The sequence below is a fragment of the Nannospalax galili genome, unplaced genomic scaffold (assembly GCF_000622305.1).
Source record: "Nannospalax galili isolate Female #2095 unplaced genomic scaffold, S.galili_v1.0 scaffold1074, whole genome shotgun sequence".
NCBI lineage: Eukaryota > Metazoa > Chordata > Mammalia > Rodentia > Spalacidae > Nannospalax > Nannospalax galili.
The window spans coordinates 108,889-133,374 of record NW_008334084.1 but is presented as its reverse complement, the minus strand read 5'-3'; the positions used below and the strand labels follow the sequence as shown (position 1 = coordinate 133,374).

The window sequence follows — 24,486 nt, the reverse complement described above, 5'->3', positions numbered from 1 at the left end:
AGGGGCGAGTCTCCCTCTGTGTTGTTAACCATGCTGGACCTGTAGTCAAAGATGGGTAAGACTCCCTCATGGACATACCAACCTAAGACAGACTGCCAGCCAAGCTGCTGAACAGTTGATGACGGGTAAGGATGTTACATGGAAGAGGGCAACCTAAGACAGGCACGGTCCTTTAACCTTTCTAATAAAATAAAAAGGGGGAGATGTGGGAAGCGAGCATGGCCGAGTCAGCCAAAAATGGCGCCTTGGCTGGCTGCCAAGCCTCATGACTGCAACTCTTGGCTGGCTGCCAAGTCTTGTGACTCGAAGCTTCCTGCCTGAGGCGCCTTGGCTGGTTGCCAAGTCTCGTCACCCTCGCTTGTTTACTTCAACTCGCACAAGCCTGATGAGCTTGATCATGTGCTGCCTGCCTGATTAGAGACGTCATCCGGCATGACCCTGCTGCATGGCCCAATGGGCTGCCACTCTGCCTGCCTGCTGCGTGTGTGAGCGCCCTGATTGGTCCTGGCTGGAGGGAGGGCTGTTGAGAATGCTATATAAAGAGCTGAAGTGCGTAATGAAGAGGAAGAAGCTTGAATCCTGCCTTGGTGTCCGTGTCGTTCTTCCTGGACTCTGCTGGACGGAGTCTTGGATTGCAGCACAGAATGCCTTCAAAGCAAACAAAAAATGGATCCCTTAATCCATGCCTCCCTGCCAAGACAGACTGTAATTCCCCTGGAACCATAAGCTTAAATAAATTCTCCCTTCTATTAGTTGGTTTGGGTCAGTGTTTCTATCACCGCAACAGAAAAGTAAATAATACAATATCCATAATATTTCTGGAATATAGATATAAATTTAGAAGAATTATAGAAAAATAAATCTTAGAAGGAAATATTTATATATGATTAGGTTGACCATAAGAAAAATACTGCTTATAAAATTCATGTTGTGCTTTGTATTCGAAACAATTGGACTTTCTTAGGCTGTTATTTATGTTTAATTAAATAGGAAATGGGCTAACTTTAAAAAGTATATAAGGTCTGGTAGGTTGGCTCAGTATCAATGGTAGTTTGGGACTTGTCAAGCCCAAGTACATGAATTTGACACCCAGGATTCAAATGATAGAAGTCATCCATTGACCTACACATATGCATACTGGCACATGCATGGATATAAATGCATATATGCATATACACACAAGTGTGTGCACACACAGGCATACACACACTAAATAAGTACTATAATAATAAAGAGGATTTAATGCTTTATATTTCCTGTTAATATTGTCAGATATTTTATAAAGTAAGGCTTTTTAAAATTAGTTTATGTTGAAGTCTTTTAAATTACCACTTTATACACAACTGTTTAAACACTATTTTAGTGCAATTAATCTTCAACATATCTATGGTGAGAAATTTGTAGAACTATATGTCTAAAATTTATATACTATGTAAGAGTTTGCAGAGGTAAAGGCATATGAGTTTCATACTTGAAAACCTGTCACTAACTGAACGTGTTCTTGCTTATATTATGTTTGTGATATTTAATTATGAGAAGTATTTCACTTCAACATTGAGGTATAAAAACAAAAAAGGGGGAAGTGTAACTATCTCTGAAAGAATAAAGATATTCTATACAGACTATTAAGAAAATGCAGTCTAAGGAATTGGAATTCTTCCCAGGAATCTCCTGCTGAAAGAAGGAAAACACTGGGAACCAGGTACCAGCCAGAGAAGGAACTTGTCTCCCATACGGGGATTTTACCCAGTGCTGACAGCTTGTCAGAACACCTTACTGGAGTCAAGACAGTGAGGATGGATGGGATGATGTCATTACCAGCTGAGCATGCCTCTGGCCCCTACTTAGGCTGAAACATTTTGTTAGGACCCTAAAGATGAATTGAGAGTGGAGGTAACTGGATCTCATTTTGCTCTACTTGCCAGTGTGATTACACTGAACACACTTTTTTCTGTTTTTTTAATCACCTGTTTAATTGGCCTCCTGAGGAAGGGTTGGCAGTCTGCCATGTTATGGGCTTCCAGGGTCCAATCCATGGCCCTAAAAATGCTGAGAACAATCTGAGCCTTAAGTCAGTAGGAAAAGAGTATGTTCAAATCCTAGAGGGACCAGAAGGCTGAAGGGTCAAATTGTCTGGCTGTAGATGAGTGTCATCAAGCTGACCAGCAGCAAAGGCTGAGGCAGTGTGAACCTAGGGCTTGCACTTGCCTATACTTTTATAGATAACTGGATACTTGGGCGATGCATAACCCTTGTCCCACTTGCCACATTCTCCTAGTGACCAGTGCATAAACTACATGCAGGTTGGGGTCCCCAAGGATGCCTACTTTCATTCAAGTCAAGTTACAGAGCAGAACATTGCTAGAGACCAGCAGGTTTAGAATACTTTGACTTCATTGGCCTCATTCCAGGTTGCACAAAAGTAGCATCAAGGATTAAAGTTACACGATCATCTCAATAAATGAGATGAAAAAATGAATGGAGAGAATTCAGCAGCCTTGATAAGTGCCTTGAAAAAATAGCAATGGAAAAGGTATACTTCAGCAAAATAAATCCTGTGTGCAACAAACCCATAGCAAATATTATACTCTATAGGAAAAAAATGGAAAGCATTTTCTCTAAAATAAGTTCCAAGGCACTTTTGCCACACTTATTCAATGTTCTTACACATTCAGCCAGAGCAATATGGCAAGAGAAACAAATGGAAGGAATACAACAAGGAAAGGATGTAATCAAATTATCCTTACTGACCATATATCAAAATCTTCTTGATATAAATACAAATATAGCTGTTGTATGACACTATTCCTGGAAGATGTAAACAGGCATCTACTTACCCTAGATAGGGAACCAGTGGCAGGCCAATGTAAGGATGCCACCAAAATCCAACTTGGTGAGCCAATGAGTTTTATTGGAGTTAGTTACAGGAGTCGGGGTGAGGGGCTCCATATAGGAGCAGAAATGACTCAAAGACATCTGCATCACCAAAGCCCATGTGACCATGGGTGACAGCTTTGGAAAGCAGGAATCCTGGAGTGCCAGGCACAATGTGCAGGCAGCTCAACAGGTTGGAAAATGTCTGTTCCAAGCAGCTCAGGTGGTGCAAGCCTTTGCAGGTAGCTTGCCTTGTCTCTGGCTCTTCCAGGAAGATCAGCTGCTCTTTGCTTCTTCCAGACAGCTTGACTTGTCTGAGAGTGTTTGAGAGTCTCGGGACTTGTGGAGAGGGAGGAGTCTAGTAAACTTGGTCAGTTTTAGGGTCTTTAGGGTCTTCCTAAAGCTAATGAAACATACTTCCTGAGCTTAAGTAATCAGTCCATTTATTATGGACATAGGTATAGAGCCTCAATAAACTAAAAATAGAACTTTCTTGTAATCTAGCTATATCGCTCCTGGTTGTACTCAAAGAATATATCAAAGTCAGCATACAACACAGGTAACTTCATATCCACGTTTATTGACACACCATTACACACAGATCTTAGATGAACTTTCCTGGGGTGACAGAGACAAATGTCCATTCAGCCAGACACTCCACAGTGAAAGAAGAAAGCACTTTTCCACCAAAGTCCAACTTGGCAAACCAGTAAGTTATTGGACTTAATCACAGATCACAGGTACCTCTCAATGCACCTCTCACTGAAACTTCTGAAAGAGTAATTAAATGATAGAAGCTTCATTGACTGTGCAGAGGTTGGAATGGTGCAAGTCCAGAGAGTGATTATAATTTTTCTGGGCCTATATTTGTCATCTTTAGTAGCTATCTTGTCTACTTGTCTTCCTTGCAACCTGCATAAATCTGTCTAAATGAGTCTTATTGGCTGGGTTGTAGACTGAAAACAAGGACTGACAAAAACAAAGCATTTGTTTTTTTCACTTAGAGTGTTACCAGAGACTTGATTTTCAAGGGTTACCACCTGATATTTTTAAGCCTTATAAATTCATGGGTGCATGACAGTAGGCACCCCACAATCCAGGAGAAAAAAAACCTGACTGAAGAATTTTGTCTTTGCCACGTCTAACTCAAGATCTTCCTTGACAGATTTTGGATTGAGGAACAGTTGCTTGAAAGTCTATACCCACAATCAGTGTGTGTCTGCAGGTGGAGGTGGGCAACTTGCAAAACATAAAGAGTGAATGTTTGTGATTAATATTTCCCATTAGAGACTACATTTTATTCAGCAGGCTAAGCTTAGGCAGGCTCTAGTACAGTAAAACATCATGTATTTCCTTTTTAATATCTGGGTGTGGGGCTGTAGATATGGCTCAGCAGTTAAGAACACTGGTTGTTCTTGCAAAAGACCCGGGTTCGAATCCCAGCACCCACACGGGCAGCTAACAACTGTCCGTAACTCCAGTCCCAGGGGATCCAAGAGCCTCTTCTGACCTCCGTGGGCATTGCACAACATGGGTGCACTTACCTACATGCAGGCAATACACACATACACATAAAATAAAAATAATACAATTTTAAAAAAAGATCTGGGTGAAACTAACACAGTCTGTGGGTGTCTTGTTACCCTTCAGTAAGACAAAAGGAATTTACATAGGAACATCTTCTGTATCTTCTTTGTCTTGCCCTTCAGAGCTTCCTCTGATGATTTTCCTTCATCCTTCCTTCCTCACCTCATGAGCACCATAAGGAAATGAGAGGCTGTTTGGCATAGTCCATCTTATCAATGGACACCCGAATTACCTGAATCCTGCTCTTCCTCTTAGTGACAGTATGGAAGGAAGTTCATCAGACTAATTGCTCTCCCTGAAATGACTGACTTTAATATACTATGAACTTGGTGGTTCTTCCTGCGTTTTTGTCTAGTTAATCATAGCTTATCTGTACAGGACACATCTTCAAAAAAAAAAATCTAGAGAAATATTCACTTCATGTACCAGGGAAGTTAGTGAACTAATTATTACATGAGTCTGGGAGGGGCTCAGCTCCCTTGTGGGGTTGTGTGCCCATTATTTACCTTGAATGTTCCCATTTGTGTTCTTGAAATCTATGACCATCCATACCATATTATGTTTCTCAATCTAGATAGGAGACGAGCTTGAAAGTACGTGGTAAATTCCCCGTTCAAAGTAGGCTACCTGGAGTATGAAAGCCACTTTGTAATTTACCACAGGCAACTTAGGTTTAATTCCCCCTCATTTAGAGAATATGAACACAGAAAACTATTAAAGATCTCTGAAAGCACTGGAAAGTGATGGTATCAGAATGCCCTTCTTCTTAGCTGTCTATGTTGTATCAGCTTGAAAGTGGAAGCAAAAGAATGCTACTCAGTGCATGATGGTGCAGAAACAATTGCAGACAAGTGCAGAGCAATGGGGCCTCCATGTGGGAAAGAATATTCTATCTGAGATAGAGCAAAACAGGCCTGGATTTGACAGGCCAGAAAAGCATCCAGTGGGTCTTGTCTCTCCAGCTTTAATGATGGCATTAGCCAAGATGGTGGTCTACTCCTATGGTTGCCACCCTCTTAGTGGCATCATAGCCCAAGTTGGTGGCCAAGTCAGCTGGTTTCCTCCACCTGGTGAAGTCACTAAACAAGATGATATCAAAGCTCCATTTTTCACCTTTCATCTATGTTGATCTAAGCTCCATGATAAAATGGGCCCATAATACCTCAGGACATGAATCCCCAGGGAATCTGTGCATCTAGGAGATTAAATGTGGACAGTCGCCCCTTTTGTTTAAAAAAAAATCTGAGCTATGTTGGCATGGAGATAGAAGGAGATCATACAAGTGGGGTAGGAGAAAGTGCCACAATGTGTGTTAGGCCTCAAATAGCAAAACAAAGAACCACAGGAAGAAGGATTTCCACAGTCTCAACCTAAGGAAACTGTGTCCATACAGTTTTAGTTTGCTTTCTGTTACTGTGATTAAAAAAAAAAAAAAAAAAAAAAAAAACTCTGCTACAAAACAATTTGAAGGAGGACCCGGGTTCAGTTCCCAGCACCCCCATGGTGGCTAACAACCATCCTTAACTCCAGTTCCAGGGAATCCAATGCTATGTTCTGACCTCAGCAGTCACTGCATGACAGAGGTGCACGCATTCATACAGGTAATATACTCAGACACATAAAATAAAAATAATATATAAAATAGTTTTAAAATATTAATAGATCATCTTTTATTTAAAGCCTTAGCATCCTTGAGTGGTGGCTTTGCCCAACTAGAAAAACAACTGCCTTCGGACCACTTGGTCTAAGGCGGTATTGGTGCCTGCAAGCCTAACCACACAAAGCTCCTCTGTTTTCTCTCCTCCTGGTCTATGTGTCAGTAAATAAAGTTTTTCATATGTGCCTCGGATGCCCCACACTCTCTTCAACATCCCAGCCTCCTCTCTTTCTGGCATTGGAATTTGGATCTCCATGTGGCAGAGTTGACAGAATGCAACTACAAGGCAGAACACTGAGACAAGTTGGATGCAACCCTGCATTGCTGGGAAAGATTCCTAAGGTCCTGGCAGACACCCTGACTGTAGTGCACTGCTGCTAGAAAAGTAAACTAGCTCTCTTTGACAGTGTTAAAATCTGGCCATGTGGACACTTTGTGACAAGATGTAAAAATGAGTGAGTGACCAGAGCTGAGAAAGAAACTAGAAGCTTGGGAATGTGATTTAGGGCATGAGACCATGAGGACCCTTTTATCAACAATGAGACAAACTGTAGGGAAAAAGTCCCATGCTGTGCTGCAGGCCAGGTTGTGAGATGGAGACAGCTGAATCTAGGATAAAATGGTCAGGCCGGTGGGCAGAACACAGTCACACAACATATACCCTATACTCCCTAGACTATGAATACCTTTTGTATTACCTCACTTTGTGAACAAAATTAATCTTGTTTGGAGATAATTTAACACTATCTATTCAATCTGTTTTCCTACTGTGCAATCAGATTATTTAAATCTACCTAAAGCCTTTAGAAAAACAATGCAAACAATCTTGCCAGGCCTTGGGTTCCTCCTCAACTATTATAAACTAAACTAAACCTTTAAATTATGTTTCTTATTTTTCCCTCATGACCCTTCCTTACCACTGACCTAGAATAGTGTGTGTGTGTGTGTGTGTGTGTGTGTGTTGTGAAAATATCACTGCTTGAAGCAGTATGTTGCTAACAACAAGTAGGCTTAACTTGATAATATCTGTTCCTGGATTTTTATGCTGTTCAGAGTCAGTACGAGTCAGACAAGGCAAATTCTTTGCTGATGAGAAAATGTTCCTCATTTCTTTGTGTTCTGATATCATGCCAGATGTAGTATTTAAATAAAGGAAGAAATATGCTTTGATTGGAGGAAATGTTCTGAGAGAAACAGAAAGAACAGCTCTGAAAACAATTAGGGCTCACTCTCCATTTAGATGACTCTAAGAGTTGGACTTTCTTTTTCTAAGCATTGCTAGTTAAGAATCACTACATTGTGGCATCCACGACATTTAGATCCATTTATTTTTATGAAAGGTAAATATCTTAATTTACAAAGTCCCAAGTTAAGTTGAAAAAGGCCCAACCAAGAAACTGTAGTATCTGAGGAAATCATATGCCAGCGCTTATTGTCCCCAAACCTCAAACTATTAAAAAAAACAGAACTGCAAAAGAATACCCGGTCTTTCCTCTTTCAAACTCCTTAAAAATCCCACACCAACTGTGCTTCAGTGCACCGTCTCCATCTGAGGAGAGACTCTTGCTCTTTGTTGTTTTAATGAGGAGCAATCTGCTCTGTCAGGGTCAGACTCATTTCTCCTTCATTTTCACATTACCTTCGTCAAAACTGATCTAACACTTACTAAGTAAAGAAAATGATATTTATAATTTACCTTTCCACGTTCAGGGAGACTCTGTCAGAGTTGGTGGATATTGGGAATGCAGTGCAATTTTACTAAGTGAGAATATGCACACCCGACAGAGGGAAACAAAGTTGCATCTTCCACTTATAAGAACATCTTGACTTTGAGACATTGAAAGATCACCCTTGATGTCTGATATAATTGCTCACCCCTATTTCAGTATGTGATCACCCTGGACTGTCTTCAGGAAGAATCCTATCAAGTTGGTTTATTCAGGGCTTGTCTTAGTTTGTTCTCTATTGCTGTGACAAAACACTCTGACCAGTACCAACTTGGGGAGGAAAGGGTTTATTTGTCTTACAACTCCCAGGTCGCAGTTCATCAGGGAGCCCAAGGTAGGAACTCAGGGCAGGAACCTGGAGGCAGGAGCTGGAGCACAGGCCATGGAGGAATGCTGCTTACTGGCTTGCTCCCCTGGCCCCTTCTCAGCCTGCTTTCTTATGCAACACAGGCCCACCTGCCCAAGGGTGGCACCACCCACAGTGGGCTGGGCCCTCCCACATCACTCATCAAGAAGATGCCCTTCAGACATGGCCACAGGCCAGTCCAATAGAGGCAATTTCCCGATTGAGGCTCCCTCAACCCAGGTGTGTCAAGTTGACACTAAAGCTATCCAGCACAGAGCTACTGTTTCCTTTAATGGTTTTCTACCCAGTGATCCCCACCAACGTACTCCAGCTACAAATCCCCAGGAGTTTGCACAGGATGTATTTCAAATTGAGCCAAGTTCATTATCATGATGTCTTTTCTAATAGGTTGTGAATAAAGTATCTGTGTACTGTTAGGGGTCAGATCTGCAGCAACCCCCTCCCCAGGGCAACAGGAACTAATGGCTGTACAAGCCCTCTGAAAATACAGAAATTGAGTTAATGCGTACCCTGGCCATCTGCAGACAAGATAAACAGACTTTCTACACCTTTGACCTGAGACCCAATTGCTACAAGAGCTGTTTCAGCACAGCCTGCTTCCCCTTTAATAATCTTAGAAGATAAACAGACCCCTTATCCCATGGCCCAGATCCTGGCTGATGAAAGGGGATGGAAGGGGATGGTTTGACAGAGGCTATTCTCTCCTGATAAGCCCTTGTCTCTCTCTCTCCCACCTTAAAAAAATATTTTCCCACCTTCTGCATCCCCCAAAACCCCTTATAAAAATCCCCATCCAACAGCCTATAAACCGCCAGCTCCTCTATCCCAAATGGGGGAACTGTCCCATGCATTTCCCCTGACAATAAACTCATCCAGTCAGAGTTCTTGTCTGTGTCCTGGTGCTTTCTCCCAATTTTGCCTCGATTTACCTATCATATATATGGTGCTGAAACCAACCAGAGACCCATAGGACCTGCAATCTTTTGGGAATCGCAGGTAAAGAATTCTGACCAGACCTGGCTGCCATTACTGGCCACCGCAAAGCACCACTGATTCAGCTTTGAGGTACACTCCAATTCTTCCTTTCTCTCTCATTCTCTCTCTCTCTCTCTCTCTCCCCCTTTTCTCTCTTACTGCCTTTCACTCTGGAGCGTACTCTGCCTTGCTTTCACTTTCACTTTCTTGTGCTCCACAGTTCTGAGCTCCTCTCTTTCTCTTGCTCCCATCCTCCTCAGGCTCTTCTTCCCTCAGCTTCCACTGAATTTCAGAATCTCTTAATCTCTCTCTCTCTCTTTTTCTCTAGTCTCGCCCATCCCCCTTCTTTCTGACTACATGCATCTCTTTTCCCATCCATTTCCTTGTACTTTGTCTCCCTCTACTGGCTGGTCACACTATGCTCTCGTTGCAGGGCTTTCCACTCATCTTGCGATTGCCTCGAAAATCACTAGTGTGTCGGAAAGTCCTTTCCTTTCTTTGGGTATAGGGCGCTGTTTCTAGGGATAGGAAGACACACCCCTTCCTGTCCAGGACAGGAACTTGCCTTTTCCCTCCCTGGTGATCTGATTGCAGGATGCTGCCTCCAGGGACTGGAAACTCATTCCCAGGCCTGTCCTGGGAAAGGACACTTTCCTTGGTGATTGGTTCTGCACGTTCTCAATTTTTTGGCATGACCTATGCCTTCCCTGGCCCCATCCTTCTCTTCCTCATATCTGGTGCTTTCCTGCCTGGACTCTTGCTCCTATTTGCTTGCTCAGTTCCTATCCTCATTGTCTCCTTCTACCTGCTTGCTCAGTTCCTTCTCTAGCTCCTCTGCACTTTGTATATAATGTCACTATGGGAACTGCTCAGTCCAAGTCTGAGGGCCTCACACCTCTTGCTTATCTTCTTAAATCCTTAAAACAACTAGGACTTTCAAATACAACCAAGGCAAAGTGCTTAAAATTCCTGTACACCACTGCCTGGCACCAGTACTAGTTCGATAATGACTCTGTTTGGCCAGACACTGGAACCTTAGACTTCAATATTTTGAGAGATTTAGATAATTTCTGCCAATGTAGTGGCAAAAGGTCAGAGGTCCCTTATGTCCAAGCCCCCCCGCCCTTTTTTTGGATCTCTGTGCTAATCCCTCCATGTCTCATGTTCCTTTCATCAAGTTCCCCTCACCAAGACAGTTTCACCGGACCTGAACTTGCTTGTTCCTATCCCCTCATGGGCCTCTACTCCCCCTCCCTACTCCTCTACCTCGGCCTTTGATCAACCTTAATCCCTCCCTGCCCCTAGAATCTTGTATTTCTTCATTTTTTCTCTAAAGCTTCCTTCTCCCAGCCATATGGCTGTGAGTCAGTCACATGTCTGACCTCCCACACAGGCTCTGAACCTGCATGGCTTCATGGCTTACTTTCCTTCCCACTATTCACCTCCTCAAGGCAGCTGCCAAGATTACCAGCTCGCCTGCCCTGAGGATTTTTAATATTCTAATAAAATTGTAGAAGTTTCCAGTTGGGCCTATTCTTAAATTCACAGTTGAATTAATACAGTTATACAATATTGAACTCAGTATAAACCCTGTAAGACATAAAATTGAGTGAGTTTTTAACCTTTAAAAAAGATCTCCATTTCATTTGGTTTTTTTTTTTTCATTGTGTTTGTTTTAAGGTATCTCTTTGGATGCTTGCTTTGGAAGTATTTTGGTTTTGACTTCTTGGTCTGGTTTGTGTTGCTTTCAGACCTCTGAAGGCCTGAAAATGGTTTGAGAAAATTGAACTCCTGTTGGTTATAGGTTTGATTTCATATGTTAACTCATCTTCATTGCTGGAGATGAATTCTGGGACTGATCTTCCTGTCTCATTTTGGCCTTGTCTTTTTCCCTCTGTTTCCTGCAGCACTGCTCTGAATGAAGGCAGATGTGGCCTGTTTGGGGGAGGGACGCTTTTCATCCCTGGAAACTCTGCTGGCTTAGATGTGGCTCTGTGCTTTTCTCCCTTGGAGTAACTCTTGCCTTTAGCTCTCATGTTTAAGTCTGCATTGAACTGCCTTTATATTATCTATTCCTAAAACTCCTATCAGTAATTGAAACCAGGAATCTTAGTTTGGCTTGAATGGAGGTCTCTGATACCTGGAAGACCTCTGCCAGGCTCCTGGAGATGGCCGTGTGGCAGCCGTACTTTTATTTCTCTGGCTAGAGGACAATTCACAGTTGATAGAGAGTATAGAGAGGATATTCTACCTAGAATTCCTCAGTCAGTGACTAAAGCATCACAGTTTTCCTGAATTGATTATGCTGGGGGTTGCAAACATCAATTTGATAATGTTTATGTCCCAGTTGTTATAAAGCACAGTGTGTACATGGGTAATATTAACTTATTACATTATCTTATGTGTGTAATTTAGATTCCATGTTCTTTTAATAAGATGATGCTACACAGCACTCTCTTCTGAGTCAAACAACTACCACCTTCACAACTTCAACTGTTGGATTTGTTGACTATCATATTCTTTAATTGAAGGAGGGGTAAGCAAGGGTCACTGGACCCTCACCTGAGTATTCAGCCATTCTTCTCAGCCAGCTGTATGTAATTCTGCCCTAATTGCAAATGATCTCCTGGATTTGAGGAGGACTAAAGTATATTATCTGGGGAAGGCTAAAAAGAGAAGTCTTGATCCATGCTGTGTAAAGGCTTTCCAGTGTAAATACTCTAAGTTCACCCATACATCTCAGGAACTCCTCAGTCATCTCTGTAAGTAAGTTCAATAAGTTCATTGGTTCCCCAGAAAAACTTTAATCAAACATTAGTTTGACACTAGAACCTTAGAAGGGGATAAACATTGCTTAGTATTCCCAGGAAAAGAATTCTCACAACAGATGGGAAATTTATTTGTTAATGTTATTATGTCTCATGGTTATTAAAAAGGTAAAAGATGTTAGAAGGATGTGAGAATGGAGATATTTTATTAAGAAGGATTTATGGATAAAGATTATGATGGCTGGATATTTCCAGAATTGACAGAAAAAATGAGAAAGCCTAAGCAAGTGATGAAGGTCTGTGAAGGTTTGTTATGATTTATCAAGGATGAGACAAAGATAATATATAGATAATCTTAAAATTTCTAAGTTCTAGTCAACTAGTTTAAGGATGTCTAGTAAAGGTTTATTTAAGAATGTTGCCCAAGCTTTATCCACATAGCATATGGTAATTAAAAGTACCAGATTGGTGTAACTAACCTTCTTGTGTGCTTAATAGCCAGACTTTGAGGCTATTAAATATTGATTATATTTAATATTATAAATATTAATCTGGTCAGAGGGGCTTAAGGGACAGTTTTGTTCCTTGCGCTAGAAGGTTGACAATGCCCCAAGGGACTATGGGAATCTCTTGACATGTCTTGTAACTGTGATGTCACCTGTCCTCTTGTTCAGGGAGGTCATGGAGATACCATCAGAGGGACTCAAACCAGTGTCCAGTCTGCAAAGAGGAGGGTCAACACAGAGGAAACATTTCCTTCATGTTTCCAAGTGAAGCCCTGGTCAAGAAGGACCTCCTGACTTATCTTCACGTAGATGGGACTGGTAAAAGAAAAGCCTAAGGAGCCAGGGGCTCCTCCCAAGCCCGTGTGACACCGGAGGAACAAATCCTCAAACAACCTTAAGAGTAAAAATAAATTGGTTTATTTGGGCCAACAATATGGTCTTAAACACCCAAAAGGAAAGTATAACCAAAGATTAAAGTCATCAGCATATTTCTTTATGAGTTCAAGGGATTACACATCCCAGATATTAGACTTAAGTTCTTATAAGATGTTATTTAGACAATTATCTCCCATTGATGAGTTTGTTCCTAATAAGACAATGCTACTCAGATGTAGGACTTCAAATCTTGGTCTGTAATACCACCTATGGCCGAGGGAGTCAACCCACTATTGTTCTAGCCTAAAAAATTAAATGATGGCTAAATTTCTTTTCTCCCCCTATCTAGAGCCTTTGAGAGAGAACTGAAACTGATTCTAGCCACTCCAACAGCTATCAAAATACCTGAAAGCAAATCCTGAGTCTATCATTCTTGAGTCCAGCCTTGGCAGGAAACAGAAAAATGAGGAGGAACCCAGTAGATGGATGATTTTGGAAGCCCTTGTCAAGAAATTCCAATGGACTTTAATTGGACATTTGAAATTTGCCCTGTTCTGACTTTTTCTGGTTCCCTGTTTAGAACTTGTAATACTAACTACTCTCCTGCTTTTACTTCTCTTTCACATCTCCTAGGCAACAGTCAAGGACCTTTTTTCTCTCTATAGTTAAGAGTTATACATTTTGGGAGTCTTTTAGATAGACCCACTGAAGGGGATGCCCCAATCGCCTCACCCTGCATCCCTGTTCAGCATGGAAGAAGCCAGAGTGGTCTGCATCCCGATTGCCTATCAGCAATTTGGGTAACCTCTTCAGATAGTGGTGTGATAAGAATAGGAGGTAGAAATTGGCTGGGCAGTTAGGGTGAAAGAAAAATAGCCAGTTTCTTTCTTGGCTAAAAGTCAAATTGTCTTTGGGCCTTTTTAGTAACGTACTCTGTTCCAAAGGCCAAAAATGTTAAAAGTATTTGGGAGCTTTTATCCCTAAAAGATTTTACCTTTCACATACAATTTCCCAGAACCAACAGTCACCTCAGTGGAATATTTTTACAGGACTGACTCCCTGGCTTCTGCCCTTACTCGGCCCTCTGCTTTCTATTACTTAGGTGCTAACCATTGCTCCTTGCCTCTTCAGATATTTTCAGGGCCGGATTTAACAACTAACGCATACTAATTTTAATCAGGTGTTACTTTCATTCCCTCCACATGTATACGAGCACCTGTTGACCACTGAGGACCCTGTTCAAATACATAAGGTGGAAACCCTGCTGTCTGACTGACCCCTAATCCAACTTCCCCTATGTCAACCATGTTCAGCAGCAAGACAATGACAGCACCCCCTATCCTATAACACAAAAGGCTGGAATGTTAGGGCATAGATCTGCAGCAACCCCCTTTCCAGTGCAACAGGATCTCATGGTTTTACAAGCCCTCTGAAAATACAGGAACTGAGCACCCAGACCATCTGCAGACAAGATAAACAGACTCTACACCTTTGACCCGTGAGACCTGATTGCTAGAAGAGCTGTTTTGGCACAGCTTGCACCCCCTTTGATAATCTTAGAAGATAAACAGACCCCCTATCCCATGACCTAGATCCTGGCTGATGGAAGGGGACAGAAGGCAGTGGTTTGACAAAGGCTATTCTCTCCTTATAAGCCCTGGGCTCTCTCTCTCTCTCTCCTGCCTAACTTTAAGAAAAAAGTATTTTCCTGCCTTCTACATCCCCCAAAACCCCCTATAAAACCCCCAGCCAACAACTTGTAAACCATCAGCTCCTCTATCTTCAACAGGGAACTGTCCTTTGTGTTTTTCCTGCCAATAAACTCTATCTCCTGGAGTTCTTTTCTGTGTGATGATACTTTCTCCTGATTTTGCCTTGATTTACCTATCATGTCTCACTTTAACTGCATCTCTACTCTGGCTTTAACAGGAGGGACCTTTTCATGTCCTACTCATCTCTTGTGAAGTAGCGGAGAGCTATGGATTCCCCCTCACCTGATGAGAGACTTCCATGTGCTTTGAAAGTCTCTGTGGAGCCAAGAATCAGTGACACACAGGGAATTGAAACTGCATGTTGGCAGAAGTCTGTGCAAGTCTGGCAGCGACAGCTGAAGAGTTCATCTCTAGAACATGCTGCATGGCCCTTCAATATGTGACCAGGGTGTGAGATTCAATGTGATCCTCTGGGCTCAGGCAACACAGGGATATCCTGCATCCCAACAGGAAACTTCCTAGAGGGTTAGTGTGGCCTGTAGAGGAGTTGAACTGGCAGATGCCCAGTAACGATACATGACTTGAACTGAAACGGCAAACACTGCACAGGTCAAGGTGCTGCTGATGAGGTGGTAGATTGGTGTCGAGAAGCTAAAGAGGCAGGTTGTCATGAATGAGCAAGTGCATGTTGTAGGGATAGGAGTTTATGGAAGCCATGCCCACCCAACCTGGGCTGACGAATGAACTAACCTAGGAAATCATGCAATTATAAATCTATTTAGCTGTAAATTATAATGACCAAATTGAGTGCTAGGAAGGATTATTAAGAAAAACATATGCTATATTAAAATGAACAGAATACTGGAGGTCATTGGTTGGAATTTCATTAGGAATCAAGAAAGAAATAGACTCTAGTGTATTTGGGGTTGGATGCTATAATATGTCTGTCTGCTCTCTCCAGGATTACAGGAAAATTGCAGTGCTGAGTCAGAGATCTGTGATTACCTACATGAGATCCTTAGTGGATAGGCTACTGACATCAGTTCACGGAGGTAGGGAAGACTCAGTTGGCTCACATGGTCGGTTCCTAATGTTATCTAACAGTAATTGCTGGGGTTTGGATGGGGTAAGAGATCCTTCAGTTGTTCTAGAGATGCCTGAAAATTAAGCAGGGAACTTACTGGCAGTACAACTCTCTCTGAGCTCTCTCCCAGTCACCCTTGCTTATGGAAGTAACACCAATAAACTTATTGGTTCACCATGTTGAGTTGTCTGTGATCTGTTGTTGCCATCTCTATCTGGCATGGATGACATAGACTTTTCTCTATGGCTCCTTGGGAAGTTCGTGTAAAAGGAATGGTGGTAATAACATAACATTTGCCTTACTTTTTATTGAGCTCTGTGCCATCAAATGTGTTACAAGACAGGAATTTATACTTTGGAATTCTATCCAATCAGATGGTGAGATCTGTGTTGTTACACACCATTTTTGAGGAAAGAAACAGAAAGTTAAAGATTTAAGTGTCTTCATCAAGTCACATGAACCATGTGGCTGTCCCTGGGCTTATCATTATAAAATTCTTCACCTTAAGCGTTTGGAACTTAGCATAAAAGTTGTATCCCTATGCTTGGGTGACTTCAAGGGGACAAAGACTGGGTACCAGGAGTAGAGTTCTTTAGTTTCCGGTTCTGACTGAGCCACTCCCTCTCTCAGGAAGCCATCTCTGCTGCTTAGTTCCTAGGCTAGACTTCAGGTCTGTCATATCCTGAATCTTCCCTTGATGCATGCAGTCCAGCTATTTCCAGCCAGACACAGGTCCTTAAGACTTAGGACATTTGTGTGCCATTCTCCTCTGTTTAATTTAAATGTTCACCGCAGCATTCCTGTGCCTATGTGTCTTCATGGGATGGGGTGAGAGAAGATTCACATCCTGAAATATCTTTAGTAAAAATCCTCTTCCTGTCCACAATGCCAAAGAACTTGTCATATGGCTTATATTTTAGGTATCAGGCAGAAAAGAAGAGGGGAAGGGGTACCAGAATGTCCAAACTATGTGAGGAATAATGGTTATAAGTTACACTCACAAAATCTTTGTGTAATTCTTAGATGGGACGGAGACTCATTATAGCACTTACAAGGCACTTTAAGAAAAAAGGGGGGGGCATGTTTTATCAGTAGAAATTTCCATCAAGACTCACAGTCAGCTACTCCCCAAAGTTTTGTTCATTTTGGTTACAGGATACTTGGCCCTGGATCCCACTGTATTCGTGGGGTAAGGGTTAGACCCCAGTATTTTTAGATATATTATATTTAGTATGTAGAGAGTGCATTGTGTCCTTCTCTAAGTTCTCCATATCACATGAAATAATGGCTTTTCAGACGGTGCCTTTCCCTGAGAGATTCCAGTTTGCAAGCAGTTTTGGATTCCATTTTGAGGATAGATGACTATGCACTTGGCTGGACACATGAACAGCTCCATCTATCTACCACAACCCAGACATCACAGTTTAGTGAGTAAAATTCCTGGTTGTAGACAGAACAAGTACCAATCTAGAAATTTATCTGGGTTAATTGAGATTTTAAGGATACATGGACTTATTAAAATCATATCAGGGAAATCAGATCACAAACTTACTGAACACACCACAACAAGGAAAGAGTGCAGTGAGGGACCAGGCGGTACTCATATTTTTGGACATACAGATATATAGGAAAAGGGCAACTGACAAATAATAAAGATGACATGCTTCTGCTTTTTTTTGGTCTGGAACAAAAGCCTGGAGGCCCACCCTCTAGCTAGCAGGGTTGCCTTTTTGGCTGACTAGTACAAACAAGTTCAGATAAGACCAAGGCCTGACCTGGACACCTCCTCATTTGAAGCCATAACCTATCAGCTTTCTCATATGTGGTTAAGTTGGCCAATCCAAAATTAGAGAAGGAGAAGCCATTAACAACCAAGGTTTTCCTTGGGGGGACTTGGATTTTCATTTTCTGAATCTCCTCTCCACTTGTGGAGAGCTTTTCTTTCTGGGTGAATGTCTATATGTGTGTGAATCTTCATTTTTTAGTAAAAATTTGTCTCTTGTTCTCTACTGATCTGAGATTTTCCTGCCTTTAATTGGCTGAGAAAATGAACCCAACCACAACCCCTAGACAATGGCAATCTTTGATCCCATTCTGATAACACACCACCGTGGTGGCAACAGCCCTCACTGCCCTATGATTTGAGCTCCCAGTGTCAAGGACCTACAGGTAGAGAATGCTCAACAGCCCCAGATGCTACAGATTGACTCAGGTTCTTAGAGACAGACAAATCTTTACCATTTGTTCTCCAAACCTGCTTTCAGTATTCAGTTATTTGTAATCACACGATACTTGGCTCTGGATCTAAGATCAAGATCAAGCCACCATATGGAAATCATAGAAGCTGCCTTAACACCACCAGATTAGTCTGTCTGTGTCTAGGGAATCATCCCTGCCCTGCTGACTTCCAGGAGGACCACTCCCAGGCAGAGCAAGATAATGCAGAAATGGGAGAGTCTTTATGGCCATCTTGGCCATCTTGTCTGTCCTCAGGACCCAACTCTACATCCTGTCTCTTTGTACCACTTCCAAATGAACTGTTTTTCAGCACGCCAGAAGCAAATGCATGTCTACAGAAGGACGGATGAGGCAAAATGAAGGTATAAATTGTATGATGAGACTTAGGATTTCTACTGTATTTTCAGTTCATTTCATCTTTAAATAAACTTTCTTTATGAGAGAAATGACTACTCTCTTTACAACTCTTAGATGAAATAAGGTGTATCACTGAGTGCATAAATGATTTTCCCATTACCAACTTGGGGGTCCATGCAGTCCAGGAATTGTATTTCCTTAGTCTAATCTTCTCATCTTTCCTGGGTCACCTTCATTCTGTGACTTCACTCCCCTCTCATGTGAGCGAGCACCATGGCTGCAGGGCATGCGACATTTCTTCTTGCTGTCCTTTCTCTTTCCTTCTCCAACATCACAGCCTAGGGACAGCGCAGATGTGGTGGCTGACTGGGGAGACGGTGAGGCCCATTCTGAACTTCAGGCTCAGTTTCTCATTGACTGGGGGCTTGAAGGTAAATTTTTGCACAAGGGCAGTGAAGAAAATGAAGAGCTCAGACCTGGCCAACTGTTCTCCAAGGCAAGCTCGCTTTCCTGCAGGATGAAAACAGAGGAGAAGTCATTTTCTCAGCTGGCATTGGTGCCTCCTGGGACTGGTGTCCCCAGCTTCCTCCTGCAAATCCAGAGCTGACCCTGGCTATGTGTCCAGTTGCTTATGTTTGACACCTTCCTAATCTGGTCATTAGAGCTCCATTTCAAGCTGGTATTTCCAGAATTTTGGCATAACCATATCTTCCAGAAGTCCTGGCTCCTTTTATTGAATAATGTTATCTTATTTTGTAAAGTAGAAGATAAGACCTGGGCATTAGGCATGCTAATAAATCTATGGGTGCTGTTCCTCTAGGTCACCCCATACCAAATATGCATGTCTACTATGCATTTATTTAAACATGTGCACTAAGACACACATTTGTATCTATATCCATTTCCATCCCTTCATACTTATTACTAATGTCTCTGTTGATATCTGGATTCACATTATAATTTCTCACATCAATCTGAGTCAACTCTAGGATTCCACTGTTCTCTTCCCCAAGTCACGGCCCTTGTCATGTTATCCCAACAGCACTGCAGCACACTGCATGGACTCTACCACCACCTTTTGTGAGTGCACTTACTTTTGTTCCTTACTTTTTGTGCATTTGTTTATACACGTATGTGCAAGTTTGCTTTAACATGCATGCACATGTAACATGTTTGGAAGTCAGAGATCAACCGTGTGTTGCCGATCAAGTGCAATTCATTAAAAATATATAGAGAGAATCTCATAATAGTCTGGAACTTGCCAAGTAGACTGAGCTGGCCAGACACTTAGCCCCAGCAAGGCTACTATATCCACTTCCCTGGCACAGGATTACAATGCATGCCAACATGCCCAGCTTTTTATGTGGATTCTGGCACTCAAACCAGGATCCCACACTTGCAAGGGAAGCAGCTAACTGAACAGTCTCCTCTGCCATGTTAAGTGCATTGTTACTGCCGTCTTTTTTTTTTCCTAAATAACAGATATTCAGTGAAAAAAGGCAGAAAAAAATAAATGTAAAGAATATAAAGATGTTTCAACCACCATTCAGACAAAATTATTGTGAATATGGGATCTAATTCCCCCTGGCCTCATGGTGCTTCCAACAAGCAGGAAATATAACAGAGATTTTCTTCATGGTTTATTGTATAAGGTGTTTCTGCTATGTTCGTTTTTTACAATGAAATTAAACATTCTAGAAACTTCTGATTGGATACATGCTTCCACTTTGCTCACTGCCCAAGGAGATTGTCAAGGAAATAAAAAGCAAGCAGACCTGAAGAGGTATGTAAACTCACATGTGTCACAATTCCCTCAGTATTGTATGTTGGACCTGTGCTGACCACCACCACGTTTCGTTCATCTCTGTTCCCCTCACCCACCTCTTGCTAGTGCCATAAGTAACATGGTTTGCAACTTCTTAAATTCCCCAAATCCCCCTAGAAAAATCCACACACCATGACAAACTGCAAAGTTAGGACCCGGGGTTAAAGAACTGATCCCATCTGCAAACCCTCTGTGACTGTGACTAAACAATTCACTCTACCTAAAGTTAAGCCTTTCTTACTTGGCAAATATGAGAGTCCCTTCCTACCGATGTACATGACTGGGGCAGGATCAATCAGACAGCAGGTGTGAATTTGCATTTTAGCAGATGAAAACACAGAGCGTGTGATGGCAAAGCTTGGCCTGTGCCAGGGTTAATCTTGGTTGCCAACTTGACTGTATTGAGAGATGCCTGAAAATGCCGAGGCACCTTCAGGATGTGTCTGCTAGGGTGTTTCAGGGACGACTGGCCCATGCAGATCATTGAAGTGAGAGGGAAGCATCCAGTAGGCTGGTAAAATGAAAAGCAGAAGCAAGAAGCTCATTCTCATGGGAAAGGCCGAGTCTTCCTGAGCCTTTGTGACAATGCTGCATGTGACAGTCACACTTAGGCTCCTTCAGCCTATGAACTTCATACTCTCCCCAACCCTCCAAGGCATTTCAGGTGTCAGGCATGGGTCCCTTCTGTTTAGAGGCTCACTTTTTGAAGTGAGCAACTACTAGCTTCCCATTTCTCCCACTCTCCAACTTGCCAAAGGCCATTTTGGCACTTTGTAAGTCAAACACACAGTCAAACACACAGTCTACTGATTCCATCCCTAAGCAATATCCAACAGTGTGGATTTTGGTATCAAAGGTCCCCCTTTTTTCTTTTCTTCCCATTTTTCCTCTCTCTCTCTCTCTCTCTCTCATGCTAGACAAGTGTTCCTTCTCTGAGCTGCATCACCAGTCCTCTTTTGAGCATTTTCTTTGGGATAGGATCTTACTAAGTTGCCCAGGCTGGTCTAGAACTTACTTTGCAGTCCAGACAGGCTTTGAACTGGTGATCCTTCTGTCCTGAGGTGGGGTTTTAGACATGTTTCAACAGAACTGGCTTGAGAAACAGAATTTTGAGGCTGAATTTCCTCAAAACCTCAAGGCTTTGGGGTCTAGGGTTTTTTTTCCATAATTTGTTTAAACTTAAAGCTCTTTAATGACTCTTCTGAGAGTGTGAAGAGCATAGGTAATCCATGGCCCAAACTATTCAATGAAACAAAGACTATATACCTTATCGTCTTAATTCACAACTTCTGCAAAGCAAGAAATTCAGTAACTTTTGAGTATTTTTGGAGAATTAAGTACTATAATGATGTTGGCTATTTGCCCCCAGGATTGCGGGTAAAAATAATAAATGAAGACATTGAGCTGAGGGATACACGTTCCCAGCTCTAGCTTCACATACATTATCCAAAAAGAGTTGGGCATCCTAGTGCGAGGCTGAGGTAGGAGAATTAGAAGTTTGAGGCTGGCCTGAGGTACTGAACTAAGTGTAAATCCATCAACCATTCATCCAGCAAATCAATCAAGAAAAGAAAGAAAATATAGCCAGATAATATGATATTATATCTAAGAGATGTCAAAAATTCCACCAGAGAACTCCTAGATATGATTAACACTTTCAATAAAGCGGCAGGTAACAAAATTAATCTACAGAAGTCTGTAGCCTTTCTATATACCAATAGCAAGCAATCAGAGAAACACTACATGGAAACACTCCCTTTCACAGTAGCCTTAAAAAAATCAGAATAAACCTGACTAAAGACATTAAAGACCTCTACAATGAAAATTTTAAATCTCTAAAGAAAGATATTGATGAAGACATCAGAAGATGGAAGGCCCTCCCATGCTCATGGATTGGAAGAATTAATATTGTGAAAACGACCATCCTACCAAAAGCCATTTATAGATTCAATGCAATGCCAATCAAAATCCCCAAGACATTCTTCACAGAATTGGAAAAAAATCCTAAGATTCGTATGGAAGCACAAAAGACTTCAGATAGCCTAAGTAACCCTGATCACTAAGAGCCATGCTGGGGGGATTACTATAACAGATTTTAAACTATATTACAGAGCTATAGTCATAAAAACAACATGGTACTGGCACAAAAATAGACCTGTAGATCAATGGAACAAAACTGAAGAACCAAATATGAGTACATGCAATTTCATCCACCTGATATTTGACAAAGGGGCCAAGAACATTCACTGGAGGAAAGACAGCATGTTCAGTAAATGGTGCTGGCAAAACTGGATCTCCACCTGTAGAAGAATGAAACTAAACCCCTATCTTTCACCTTTCACAAAAGTCAACTCCAAAGGGATCAAAGACCTCAATGTGAAACCAGAAACTCTGTTAGAAGAAAACATTGGCAGTAACCTAAAGGCTTTTAAGCATACTGTGAAGCAAAATCTCTGCTTTAGCTGAAAGGCTGAAGTTTCTCAGAACCACAGGAACCCTCATCTTGCCATTGGCAGAATTAGAATGTAAATGTCATTCATAGTCTGGAACAGTATCTATGATTAAAAGAGAGGGCATTCATTGAAAAAAGAGCTCCTATTAACTGGGATAGAGATAGGTTGGAGGACTCCGATGAAGCTAGAGACACCTAGTTGCCCCTAGTCTGATGAGTTTCTCAGAGACAATGGTTTCTCCCAGCTCAGGGGGAGTGGCCTTCTCAGCCCTCCCCTGTGAGGTTGGCCTCTCACTTCTGCCTAAAGGAACTGACCCCACATGACCTGAAGTAATGACCTTACTTTCTGTAGTTGCCAAGAAGACAGTAAGGATTCTTCTCAGAATCAGTCTGTACTAGCAGTTTTGCCAGCACCATTTACAATGTTACTTTACATCTTCTGTGATGAGGGACAGGTATCACTGTATTTATGGTTATCTTGTCTAAGGGAACAGACGCTTCTGATCACACCTCATTTGCCCAGAGAAGATTCCTTAGACAGTTCTAGAAATGGCAAGAAAAAGCAGCTGTAGCCCAAAGATGGGAGTACAGCTAAAAAAAAATCCAGACCACTGCTTTGTTAAGCCAGAGGATTTTCAGGTTTGCTCACAAGTTTAATTTGTTAAGTCCTCTCTTGGCGTCTCCAGGTAGCTGAATTTTATTCTCCATCAGAGAGATGATGCGAACAAAACAGGTCTAATTTCCCTCTTGCCTTCATTCTACACTGTATACACTGGGATTTCCATGCTAGTCCAATCAAAGACTGAATTTCCCTCCCCTTGAATTGCAGCTGGCTTTGTGACATGTATAGGCCACCAGAATGGATGCAAGTCATAGAGTGACAGTTCCAGCCTGAACCTCACCAGGCCTGTGTGCCTCTGATCTCCCTCTTGGGACATGATCACCACCATGCGAAGAGCCTGCTGATTTCTGGAGGACAAGAGATAATGTGAGCACACCATTGCTCTCCTGAGATCCTGCCAGATTAGCCATCAGCCAGCTGCTTGCCTGCACATGTAAGGGTATGCTGAGAATAGCTGAGCCACTGCCCTGACCTGCAAACCTGCGAGCAGTAACAGGTTCTTACCAAGCAATACAGATTCGGATGCTTATAATACAGCAGGATTTCAGCTGATGCACACAACATAAGGTCAGTGAGTCTTAAGTAGAAGATCCTGTACCTGGGGAGATAAGTTACAATGTGGTTGTAATAAAGGGAACCAAACAAAAATAAAAACTAACCTTAGGCCCTGTTCTGCTAATTCTGTGAGCATGTGGTCTTGGATAAGAAACAACTCCCTTCTTAGAGTTTATTTATGGGATGAAAGTAGACACTAATTTCTCTCCTCTCCAATTACTAATAACTACATTGCTCTGGTGATTGTCAGAGATGATCTGCCTGCTAATGAATTCTGTGATTAAGAGAGAGTAACACAATTCTCAATAGCAAAGCAACAATGAGTCTCTGTGTTGCTGTTTTAGTTTTCAGCTGGTGCAGATGGAGAGCATATTAAACTGTGAGACATAAGGCACCTGTGGGGAAGAGGACTTCGCAGTATGAAGAGAAGACATGGACGTAGGCATCACTCAACCTAGAGGATCGCTGTCCTTTGAAAGCCATGACATATATCTATTCACATTCCTCTCATCATAGTCCCAGTAAGCATCACAGGAAGCACTTATATGGGGTATACAGAGGATCATATTTATAGCCTTTCTGCATTTCATGCATTTGATTGAAGAACCAAGAATAGTTACAAGTGAAATACCAAACTAATACATTGTCCTAGCTTGTTTCGTCATTGCTGTGACAGAACACTCTGATCACTACCAACTTGGGGAGGAAAGGATTTATTTATCTTACATATCCTGGGTCACAGTTCATCAGGGAGCCCAAGGTAGGAACTCAGAGCAGGAACCTGGAGGCAGGAGCTGGAGCACAG

General features: G+C 42.0%; 1 protein-coding gene across 5 annotated transcripts in view; it reads right to left on the bottom strand.

Annotated features, from left to right (window-relative positions):
• Window positions 1–13,756: 13,756 nt before the first annotated feature.
• Window positions 13,757–24,486, bottom strand: part of LOC103730879 (cytochrome P450 2J3) — a 33,418-nt gene continuing 22,688 nt past the window's right edge. For 4 of the 5 annotated variants that reach the window (XM_017797175.2, XM_008829185.3, XM_029561675.1 and 1 more), the window contains one exon: window positions 13,757–18,737. In XM_017797175.2, coding sequence (XP_017652664.1) covers window positions 18,559–18,737 — 179 coding nt within the window. In that variant the 3' untranslated portion in view covers window positions 13,757–18,558. Of the gene's footprint in view, window positions 18,738–23,630; window positions 23,725–24,486 lie in introns of all 5 variants that reach the window. The other variant, XR_003848874.1, reaches the window with a different exon arrangement.